A 12,251-nucleotide genomic window follows, 5' to 3' on the forward strand; every position below is an offset into this window, starting at 1 on the left:
ATAGGAGGAGGAGCTCGGCCAAACACCTAAAAAAGAGGGCGTGTAAAATTTGCTTTTTGAATCAGCTATAAAAAAAACTAATACATATTTTTTCAAACTTTTGTTTTTATTTTGAAGATTGAACATTGTCATTTATGAATGAAAAATAATATCGTTCAAATGACTGCCACGACTGGCTTTACAGTAGACCATTCAATCAACCCAATTTTTAACATTTTTGATTGTTTGGGCTCCAATTTCATGAATGGCAACTTCGATTTCGTGTTTTAAAGCATCAATCGTCTCTGGATGATTCGCATAGCATTTGTCCTTAAAGACTCCCCACAAAAAATAGTCCAACGGGCTTAAATCAGAGTTCCGAGGCGGTCAATTGATATCGGAATTTCGGCTGATTATTCCGTTTTCTAAAATGGTAGCCAAAAGCTCGAGTGTAACTTTGGCAGTGTGACAAGTTGCACCGTCCTGTTGAATCCAAATGTCGTCCATGTCATCCTCTTGAATTTTTGGAAACAACTCGTTGAGCATGTCACGGTAACGCTCGCCATTTTCATCATTTTCGATAAAAATGGCCCGATGATGCCGCCAAACCAAAAACCGCACCAAACAGTGACTCCTTGTGGATGCATTTGCTTCTCTACAGTAACGCGTGGATTTTCTGAACCCAAAATCCGACAATTTTGCTTATTGATGTGGCCACCGATGTGAAAATCAGAGAAGAAGAAGACTCACCACTTTGGAAATAGGTTTTTCAATATTTCCCAATTTTGTTCAAGCGTATAGCGTCTCATTTCGTAAATGTCAAACCTTTAAGTAAATTATGAACACATTTGACATGTCATTTGTGTTACCATTCTCAAAAAAATAGGTGGTTCGAAAAGCAAACGCTATATGGCCCACCCTGTATATATATGACATTTGTTTTGAAATTTGTATAACACACTTACAAAAGTTTCATGTCTACAGTGGAAACGTAACACTTTTATCACGGCACAAACGAGAAACGTAAAATAATCGTTTGTGAAAAGAGACACAATGAAAAGTGTCTGTGAAAACCAAAATGAAATCTTTTTTCCCTTCACATTTACGCAGAACGAGAATTGACCTCGTGGTATATGGCAAATAGCACAAAACAATAAGATATTAAAAAAGGCATTTTTAATAAAAAAAAGGAAAGATTTGTGCCGTAATGTTGCCATTTAGCAGTTTTCTTCTTAATACACTCTGGCGCACTGCATGCAATTGCTTTAATTTCTATTAGTTGCGATTACCAAGTACTTACTGTATGTATGTATGTATATAAATATAAAACAAGAATACATAAATTACATCTAACTAAAATAACGTCGAGCTATTAAATAACAACATCACTTACAGACTAAATTAAAATCACTGTGTCACAGTATGACAATACAAATCGTTAACAAATTCTAGTGCTACTTAAGAAAATATTCAATCTAGTTAAGAAGTAGAGATAAAAGTAGAGTTTGAAAGGCGCGTGTAATCCTGTGCAGATGATCTCAGATATATTTATATGCAATAAAAGAAGTATCGGCGGATGCTGTCAGATGTTGCTTCATTTAAGCATTTTCGCATTTTCGCATTTCTATTTTTTTATGTTTTTTGTTTCTATTGCGTATCGCTGGCATGAATAATTTCGTTTTTTTTTATAACGTTCGCTATCTGGTTAATTGCACGTTTAGCAAAAAGCGTCAAAATGCACGATGCAGGCGAATGTGTAGTATTTTCGATAAAAAAAAAAAGAAAATTGAAAAAAAAAAATCTATGTATATTTTATATATTTTATGCAAGTCCTTCAAATTTGGTGTATATTTTCTATGTTGCCCCCCGCTATCCTAGTAGCTATACACTTGTTGCTTGCAAAGTAGTACTTTTTCATATTGAAAACAATAATAATCAACACGCCAATATAGTGAGATATAGTAGTTCCAAAGCCTGGGTGGTGGCCACAAATCCAAGTAGTAGGTGATTTAGTGAGATTTGAAGTGTACAAATGGATTGTGGTGGATTGCATTGGTTGGTTGGTGGTTGCTTGGATTGGGTTGTGATGATATTGGTACTACGATTAATTGATTATCAAAACCAACAAACGCTAAATATATGTATGTATATCTTAAATTTCATTTTAAGTAACATTAAATAACAGTACCGCTTCCAAAGCATTTTTGATTTTATTTTTTATGTAGATGTGAATACAAATTTCAATTCGTGTATTTACTTTTGATTTTGATTGTAATCTGCAATATGCTTTTATGAGAGAGAGAAATACGAGTATACATAGTCATTTTAGATGAGGAGGGTAATTGAAGGTTACATTGGTTGACTGATTGATTGTGAAAAGTAGTGGAGGTAGTGGTGGTGGTTGTGGTATTGGTAATGGCTACACAAACACCTGAAGGGCATTGTACGGTACAAGATGAGAGGTTTCACATTGGTTTGTTTAAAAACACAAATACAGTAATTCATTTCACAAATATTTGCTATTCGTAATGTTATGTAAATAATGGTATTTTTGTTTTGATTTTCTGATATGATCTTTTTGTTTGTAAATAATGGTAAGTTAAGACATATGCATATATGTATGTAAGTATGTATGTACTATATAGTCTATATGCTTGTATGCATTTAGTAAATAATTGCAAAACATATTCTTTAGTTTTTTTTTTTTTTAACTGCTTTTTGCTTAAAATTTTAAGAGACTATTTAAAAAGCGTCAATTTCAACCTGAAATCGTTGCATCGTTTGTGTACTTACGCTGCTGCTGTTATTGTTGTTATTCATATTTGAATTTTTCTTCTTGACCAACTCTTCGGCACTTTTGATTTCGTCCAACGTTACACCCTGTGTGGAGCGACGCGTTTCGCGCACGCGTTTTGCATGTGCCTTACGTTGCGTTTCACTCTCCTCGTCACGCACGGGTGGCACAAAGGATCTGCAAGTGGTTGAGAATGAGTGTAAATAAAAATCTTGATATACCTATAAATATATTCACATATTTTAGTTAGAAGGTGTCAGTAGTGGGTCAGAACAAGAAAGAGAAGGCATGCACGATTGGCGTAGCGGTGAGATTAGCGAATTTGGGCAAGTTCAAAAAAGGCGCACGAATCGTTATTCATAGGTAAATATGCCTGTACAATGTATTCGATTTGTAAGTGCGATAAAAGAGCGGAACAATTGTGGAATGCAATTTATTTAAAGAATTGAAGTTATGGTAGTAATATTAGAAAATCCTGTAGACCTAGCGGGTCGTCATTTTTTGATATCTTCAATTTTATTTTATCGTATGGGTCAAATACTTTGATGGAATCAGGCTATAGTAAGTGAGGTTTTATTTTTCAATGTGTTCCGATTATTTTCTACTATCAATATATATATGTATATAATTGGCGCGTACACTCTTTTTGGGTATTTGGCCGAGCTCCTCCTCCTAATTGTGGTGTGCGTCTTGATGTTGTTCCACAAATGGAGGGGCCTTCAGTTTTAAGCCGACTCCGAACGGCAGAAATTTTTATGAGGAGCTTTTTCATGGCAGAAATAGCAACAGTTTTTCCAGCGCATATTTGTTATTCTTAGTAAATCCGCGATCTTTCGTCGGCATCGATTTCCAAAACGGTTCAGGTCAGTGATTCAATAAAAAGGTTTACAATATAATTTAGCTACTACAAAGTATGCACATCATACAAGTTGTGAAAGTTATTTCGCATTATTTTAACGTTGTAGTTGACGTAGTATATAGCAACGTACAGTTTGCCATGAAAGTATTTCGACATCTACTAATCTAACGAAATTCAGACATTTTGTTTAAGGAAATATTCATTTTTTAAGAATTTCTTTCCATCTTTGGTTTTATTTGACTAATAAAAATATTAGCCAATAGTAGAAAAAATGCACAAGATGCCCAGGACTATAATGTTCAAAAATTGATTAACTTTATGAGAAGCAGACTATACGGTGTTGTAATTGTAGATGCTCGGGGTAGTCATACAAAGTACTGATTCACATTTAATTTCTTGAAACATTCTACGTCAAGCTTTGAACTTGAACTGCATAACGTAGAACTACATTTACGTAGAAATACTTTCTGGACAGCTGAGAGAAACATTAGATTTGTTTTTGTATTTTTGTTTTAGCTTGTTTTGGTTGATTCAAAAAGTTTACCGTTACGCAATACTATGCAAGTTAATGAAATAATGATGTTGAAAGCCTCTACAAATTAAATAAGAAGCGGTGTTTTAGTTCAGGCTGGTATTAATTACAATGACTTGAATATTTTAGTCAGTCAAAAGATTTCCTTGGCAAACTTTGTGGCATTCTTATGGCTGTGTGTGTATCCTCTATAGACTCGAAAACTACTGAACCAATTGAGCTAATATTTAAAACACATGTTTGCCTTGAATTTTCTGGGTGCGTAGTGCAAAAATCCGATAGGTAGCTCTAGTTTCGAAATATTCTTAAAAACTACATTATGATGTCATACTGCTCATATTCAAAGTCTATAAGTGTTGACTTTAGACAAAATAACTTAAATGACTTGAACAGATTTTACTTTATAATCAATAAATCATAATGGGAAAATTTAATATTTTACTCGACTTCCATTAAGGGGACAGATACTTGTAAAATTTCGAAAAAATTTTTTTTTTTTGTTTTCATAAAATATTAATATAATCCTTTAAGAATATGTCAAAAAAAAATTTAGAACGTAAATTTAAGTATTTCTTATATTATAGATCGTCAACCGTGAGGACTCTATTCTTTGCGTTCGAGCGCTGGGAGAGGTATAGTTACGTTGCCGACTTTAGACGCGTTTTTCTCAAAACTATATTTTTCGAATTGGCGTACACGATATCTCGAAAAGTTATTGACCGATCTCCCTGAAATTTTGCACACATCTTTTTTTATGATATTATTTTCTAGGTGTTTCAAGTTTTCGAAAATTTTTCGAAAAAATAATTTTTTCGAAGCAAAAATAGTAGGAAAATTCGCCTCAAAACTCTTTTTTTTAAGCTTTTATTCCGCGAATTTTTCCCCCATTTTTGTTTAATTCATATAGAAATTATGACATTAATAAACAAAAAAATGTTTGGTTTTTTGTATTCAGGTCACTGACGCCGATGTTACAATGCCCGCCGATTGAGAAGCCCCGCTGCGACCTTCCTGGAAGAATTGAGTGTACATCCGCCATTTTAAATGATTAAAATCAAAAAAAAAAATTATATTAATTTAATGGAATTTAAATAAACTGTATGTCAATTTAATTAAAATACAAAATATACAATAAATAAAATGAAAAGTATTTTTCGCAAAGCAAGAAATTTGACGCAATTATTTCGAATGCGAAATGAAACTTTCGTACGAGTATATGTGGAGAAATAATGTGTTATATTTTTATATCACAATTTTTGGTATTCCAGTTTGAGATTTTCATTACAATCCAGAGCAATACCAGCTGACTCTTAAATTAAGGGGTTACGATTCAAGAAATTTTTCTTTAAAACACAAAAGTTTATACACAGACAATTTTTCAATGGCACAAACACTTACTGTTACTTAACTTTTATATTCACACTAATCACAAAGTGAGCAAGCAAGTTAACGCTAATAATAAAATTGCTGCCTTTCACACCTTTCAAAAAATGTATTTAATCAAACCATTATTTGTTGAAGTTCGGTTAGGAAAAAAGTTTTATACGGACTAATGTGTTTTAATTAATATTTACTCAATTCGTTGCAAAATTATAGTACTTTCTTAAATCAACGCACTTAACTCAGATATACCTAATGTAGAGTACTGCGTTAAGGCACCTTATTGGTCTAGAATTTCGAAAAAATCGATTTTTTTTCATGTTATGATAGTTTATACTTTCAAAAATTTACTTGCAAATTTTTATATTGAAATTCGTTGTAGTTTAGACGTTAAATGAGAGCTGTTTGGAGTACGACGCCCAGGTACAAGCGCGTTAACCGTGTTTTTCTCGAAACTACTTTTTCCGAGTTGGCGTTGGTAATTTCTCAAAAAGTACTGAACCGATTGATTTGAATTTTTAATATGTTATTGAGTAGATTTGTGGATCTCGCGGGTAGCAGAATTATAATTTTATAATTAATTTTTCTTTTGTTTTAAGGGGGAACGCCACTGTGAAAATTCGATTTACTTTTTTTTGCATAAATTGTTAGTATAATTACTCAAGAAAAAATTTTAAAGCAAAATTCGCTTTATTCCCGATTCTATGTGCACTTGAGTGATCGCCCGTCGGTTCGGCCCCGTAGCGCTTACGTTACGATGCTTTATTTCAAACGCGTTTTCCTCGGAACGACTTTTTTTGATACGGTGGCAACGATTTCTCGAAGACTAATGAACCGATTTTAATTTTCTTTTTTTTTCAAAATTTTTGTTATCGCATTGGCTATCGTTGTACGTAGCCGATTTTCATAACTATTTGGGCCTGTTGAAAATAAAAAAAAAAATGGTGAGAAACACACATCGAAATTCAAATCACCTCCATTTTGTCAAAAAAAAAAAAAAAAATAAAACGGCTACGTACAACGATAGCCACTATTGCGAAGATTAATAAAATGTTTGGTTGTTTGATTTCAGATGATTATTCATTGCTGTATCGCTGACACCAGATGACGTCATTTTTTTAACTCGTTACGTTTATTTACATAAATTTGTCAATTTCCAATATTTTTTAATAAAAATTTACATCAACATAATTTAATACATAAATGATTGTCCAATCCTGGAATAATCATTCCTACTTACAAAAAAAAATTCCCAAAAATCGACTTTTTTTTCGGCCCCCCTCAGTGGTGTTCCCCCTTAAGAGCGAGAACGTGAAAAAAATGCTTTTTTTTTTTTGTTTTTCCAATAAACAGATAAAATATCTAGAAAAAATTTGTTTTTGTTTTTTTTTGTTTTCATGAAAATCAACCGAATTATTTTTTTTTTCAGACGTACCTGAGCAGCCCAATCAGTTACGCCAGTGGCATGTGTGACGTCAGAGAGGAAGCAATTTTTTTTATTATTGTCATTGAAAAAAAAAATTTTTTTTTTTGTAAATAAATAATTGATCTAAAGAATAAAAACGATTTTCAATTGATACCGATTGTTTTTCTTCAAATTTCAACGTTATCAATTTTCACGTCTCTAAACTAGAAAGATGCGTTAACAGTATTTTGCATTTGCTAACCGGTAAAAAAAGAGCAAAACTAAACATTTTTTCAGTCTAAAGAAATCTATGTAAACCAAGAAAAATTTGTCAGTAGTAAGCTCGTCGGGTTAACGGAAAATTCCCAAGTCTCTATTGGGCCAAACCAGCCGAAAATTTTAATTCAACAGTTTTGAGAAAAGTGTTATTTGGAAGGTATACAATATTATACCTAAAGAGTAACAAAAATATTTAAAAAAATTTTAAAATTTAGGTAAAAAAAAATTTCTAAGAAATAACTTGGTGCGTGACTAACATTCAGAGAACGTAGGTTCGAATCTCCATGAAACACCAAAATGAGGAAACTATTTGTTTCCAATAACCCTTCATATATGTATATAAATAATCTACGCTTACACCCTTTATTAGTTTTTTCGCCGAACTCCTCCTCCTATTTGTGGCAATCGTCTTGATGTTTTTCCACAAATGGAGGGAGCTACAGTTTTATGCCGCCTCCAAACGTCAAACTGTTTTTTATGAGGAAACGAAAGTGTGTACCATATATTGACAAGTTTTGGCTATTTATTTATTTTTTTTTTTTAATTGTAATAAATTTAATACAAAAATATAGTTCATACTACTACAAAAACCATATAACGCAAAGTTTCAAGCTTTGTACATAGTCACAAAAATTCGGCAAATTTCCATCAAAATTCCAAAATTTTTATTCAGAATTTCTGAAGTAATTCCAAGTATGCAATTTTATAGTTCATTAAATTTTGATGCAAGTTTTAAGTAGGCTAAAAATTACATTGATTTTTGTGAATTTTTTACGTTCGCAGTCTTGTGTATTTTCTACATAATTTCATCTCTTTCCATGGAAGAAACACTAAATACCGTCAGCAGAAAAAATTTCTAAAATCAACGCGATTTTTGAACCTCTTGAAATTTGGACTTTATTATATCAGATTTAAATTATGTATAAAACTGAATACCCGAAATTTTCCTAATAATTCTCTTGTAAAAGGTTTGACAATTTTAAGAAAATATGCCGAATTTTTTTAAATTTTATACAAAATTCGACACTTTATTTTATAGGGTCCTTCATGCAGCATGAACTAATATATTTTTATAAAAAATAATTGAAATTGCAAAATAAATAAATAGTAAAAACTTATCGATGTGTGATGTACACTTTCTCTTGGTGCTGACTATATAATTTTTCAAAATGAAATTATAACAAATTTCCTATCTAAAATGAAAAAGCTTTTGCAAAATATCTCCTGATCTTTGATGGTGTTATAAAACTGTTAGGCCGTCCAAAACGCTTATTATGAAAGGCATTAGCCATCCTTCTAACTACACAAATAGAGCCACGGCTGGATTGTTTCAAGCGAAAAAAAAAATTTCAATTTCTTGAAAGGCATTAAAAACATTGAAGCAATTTATATATATCTCCTAGGATGCATGACCTTATTTACAAACGTATATTTGTTAATGCAAATTTTTACACGGCGAGTTAGCGCATAGATTAGAAGTAAGTCAGTATGCAACGAATGGCTCAGTAAAAACGCAATTATCGCGACTGAATCTAAAATTCAGCTAGAAACCAAAGACAAAAAAAAAATAAAAGTTGGCAGCAAACAAAAAACAAAACAAAATATAAACAACATTAAAAGAAACACAGCGCAATAATTTTCTTCCTCGTATAGTGAATAATTACTTGAAGAAATTTTTGAAAATTGTGCCCGCAGACATTTTCTGCTTTGTTGCGACAGTAGTAGTTGGTGCAGCTGAATCGGGAGTAGACGGACTGGACAAAGGTGATGAAGGCTGTTTAATGTCATTATCATTATTATTATTATTAACATTATTATTGTGATTCTTGGCAGTGTTTGAATTTGTAAACGTATTGCTGTTATTATTATTATTATTATTGCCGATGGTGCTGACAGCACTGGTGGCACCTTTGCCAATATTTGCTGGACTAGTGGAGGTGCTATGAAGGGAAAAATTATGAGGTTTAGAAGAAATAATAGAAAATGGGTAATTAAAAAAAAAGGAAAAATTTTAATTTTAGATAAAATAAATATTATTGAAAATATCACTGATAACAAAACGTGACAGGGTCCGCACCAATAGCAGAGTTTACGATGACTAAAATAATTTGTGCAGTTAATTTTTTTTTAGTATATCAACTCACCTGCGTATCGGTGTCGTTATTGCAGCCGTCGATGAAGTAGTGGTGGTGGTGCTTGTCGTTACGGACGCAGTAGAATCAGCAGTAGAGGGTGCGCTGATGGTGTACGCCGCTGTTACTGATGTGGTCGTTGTGTTCGTCGAAATGGTTCTATGCCAGAGAAATTAGATGAATTTGAGAACAAACATATATGTATTTAATGCTACAAAGCTATCTTAAGAATACAAGAATTTAAAATTATCGGGTGTTTTTGTTTAGCTGCATGAAAACTATAATGATAAATATATTGTATGACAGCTAAGAATGGCAAATTGTGTTGGCATTTCCGTTCAGTAAGGTTTCGCAAGTAAGTCATCATGAATCGTTTAACGCCAAAAAAAAACGTTTTCAAATTGTGGAAATTTACTTTGACAAAAAAAAATAAAAAATAAAACATAAAAAAAAATAAAAAAATAAATAAATATTAAATAAATAAATATTAAATAAATAAATCTGCTCGCGGGCTTATGGAGCACTGGCGTCATTATCGGTCCTTATTCTCTTTTGAAATTAGGAAGTTATGGTGAATGGCAAGCGCTATCGAGCCATGCTGACTGAATTTCTGTTTCCAGCTAAACATCGACATTTGCTTCCCACAAGACGGCACAACTTGCCTTATAGCGCGCTTAACAAGCGATTTATTGCAATATTTAAGCCACCATTGATGCCATACTGTCAGATTTATTGGGAAAAGTAGTCAAAAATTGAACTAGCCCTTTGGACCATATAACTCTTAGGCATGGCATACATTCAAAAAATATTGGATTGTTCGGAAAATAAATTCGTTTTTTTTTTGTGGTAAAAATGAAAGACGATCTTCAAGCCAGGCCTTTCAGGTGGTCATAAACAGTTGAATTCGATAAATCTAACCTCTCTCGCATCTTTATCACGTCTTTATCAGCTTCAACCGCCCTTCCAGAACGTGGTGCAATGTCGACATCAAAATTAACGGATCGAAACACATCTTCTCCATGCACATACCTTTTCTATAGTAAAAAAGTTAAATATGACGAAAATGCTGCTTATTGCTATTTAAAAGGACACCGACCAAAAACTACTGCGAAAAATCAATTGAACTTATTCACATATAAGCCTTGCTATATCAGCTGTCTAAACATATCGCACCCTAAATACAAAAGGGTCACAACTCAAAATTTTCCACACTCGAGCTTGACTTGTTTACAGTAGCACAGAAAACAAACTATGTGACATATCACGCTGAAATTTGCCATGTCAGCTTATAACAGTCCTACCAAAAAACAAAAAATGTATTTTTGCCATATGTCATCCGCGGACCGTTTTATTGATAACGTCTCGTTCATATTTGAGCAGAAAGGACATTTTGAGTTGTGACCCTTTTGTATTTAGGGTGCGATATATTGACAATGCGACTTAAATCTGAAGTTAGCTGTCAAAAAATACAATTAAATCCTCTGTCGGGAAAAAACGAAATTGCTTTCCGAACAACGCAATAAATGCCATAAAATTAGCTACCAGATTAAGATGCATTCCAATAATATTTCTCTTTTGTATTATCATTTTAAGTTCTGAAGCTCCTTCAAAAACACCCGATAATTTATTGTCAGCATATAAATATACATGTATTTACACAATAAGCTAGCAAATTTGTCAAAAAAAAAATACACACACACACAATTTAGCGATGAGAAACAAAAATGAGTTGAGTATAGCACAAAATATTATACATACAAACAAAATAGGTGATGGCCAACCAAAACATTTTAAAAAGTAATTTCATTAAGAATTTCGAGTTTAAAACTTAAATTAAACAGAATTAACAAACCTGTAATTTCTATGATCTTTGAGTGAAGCCGATCTTTGTACCGAATAATTTGGAATGGGCGTGTAAACGTTGCCTAATGCGCTTGTGGGATTATTGATAATGTTGGTGTTACTTTTACTGTTATTTATATTGTTACTATTATTGCAATTATTGTTGATGTTGTTATTGCTATTGCTATTGCTACTGTTGCTATTGTTATTTCGGCTATTACTGTTACTACTGTTGTTACTATTGAGTTGTGTGGCCGGCAATATGGGGCATGAATTGGCTTTTATGCGTGCGCGCAGCTCATGATATTTTTGATAGAATCTGCATTTTATTTGTCAATTTCCCAATTTGATTTGTTTATCCAATTTTCCAATTTCATTTCCAATTTGTATTCAATATTTCAAAAGCGTTAGAAATTTGGTTATTTTGCATTTTTTCATATACATTTCAAGCGCCAATGGATGTTTTTTTTTTGTTTTTGTTTTTAATTTCAGTTTATTTTGATCATTCAGCGATTGTTAGCAGGTCGATTTGTGGTTGTTGAATGGTGATTGGTGATAGTGTTTGTAGGTTGTGGTTGTGAGAGTAGTAGTAATGGTGATTTGTGGTTTGATGGATTATTTTATGTGATAATGCAAAAAATAATAAACAAATAAAATGTTGTATTAGTAATTTAGCAGAAAAAATTTGCAAAAAATAAACAATTTTGAATTTTAAAAATCTTTAACAATTAAGATATAATTTACAGCGTTGTTTGTGTATGTGTTGCTACGCCGTAGGCATCTTACAAACACGGAAATACTTGATAGAGTTTTTTGACAAGCGCGCGAATGTTTAGACCTGCACGAATGCAAATTTGCAACTACTACACTGAAGTTGAATTGATGCGGGCAGGTAACAGGGCTCAAAAGTATTGCCATTGCCGATAAGCAGCGATAATTTCTCAACAAAAGTTTCAATTATTCATTTCGATTGTTTGCAATCTTATCAATTTTGCTTGAGTATACGTTTTAATATAAAATAACGTAGAACTATGAATTCAGGAAAATAT

At 32.3% G+C, this 12,251-nt stretch overlaps 1 protein-coding gene across 20 annotated transcripts in view; it reads right to left on the reverse strand.

The window, feature by feature from the left end:
- LOC128861555 (protein phosphatase 1 regulatory subunit 12A) overlaps positions 1-12,251 on the reverse strand; it is a 124,383-nt gene that overhangs the window by 70,305 nt on the left and 41,827 nt on the right. For 18 of the 20 annotated variants that reach the window (XM_054099786.1, XM_054099774.1, XM_054099775.1 and 15 more), the window contains 4 exons: positions 11,213-11,521; positions 9,373-9,519; positions 8,893-9,168; positions 2,773-2,950 (listed from right to left, as the gene is read on the reverse strand). In XM_054099786.1, coding sequence (XP_053955761.1) covers positions 2,773-2,950; positions 8,893-9,168; positions 9,373-9,519; positions 11,213-11,521 — 910 coding nt within the window. The remainder of the gene's footprint in view (positions 1-2,772; positions 2,951-8,892; positions 9,169-9,372; positions 9,520-11,212; positions 11,522-12,251) is intronic. The other 2 variants (XM_054099778.1, XM_054099777.1) reach the window with 2 other exon arrangements.

Source organism: Anastrepha ludens, chromosome 4 (genome assembly GCF_028408465.1).
Source record: "Anastrepha ludens isolate Willacy chromosome 4, idAnaLude1.1, whole genome shotgun sequence".
NCBI classification, from domain to species: Eukaryota; Metazoa; Arthropoda; class Insecta; order Diptera; family Tephritidae; genus Anastrepha; species Anastrepha ludens.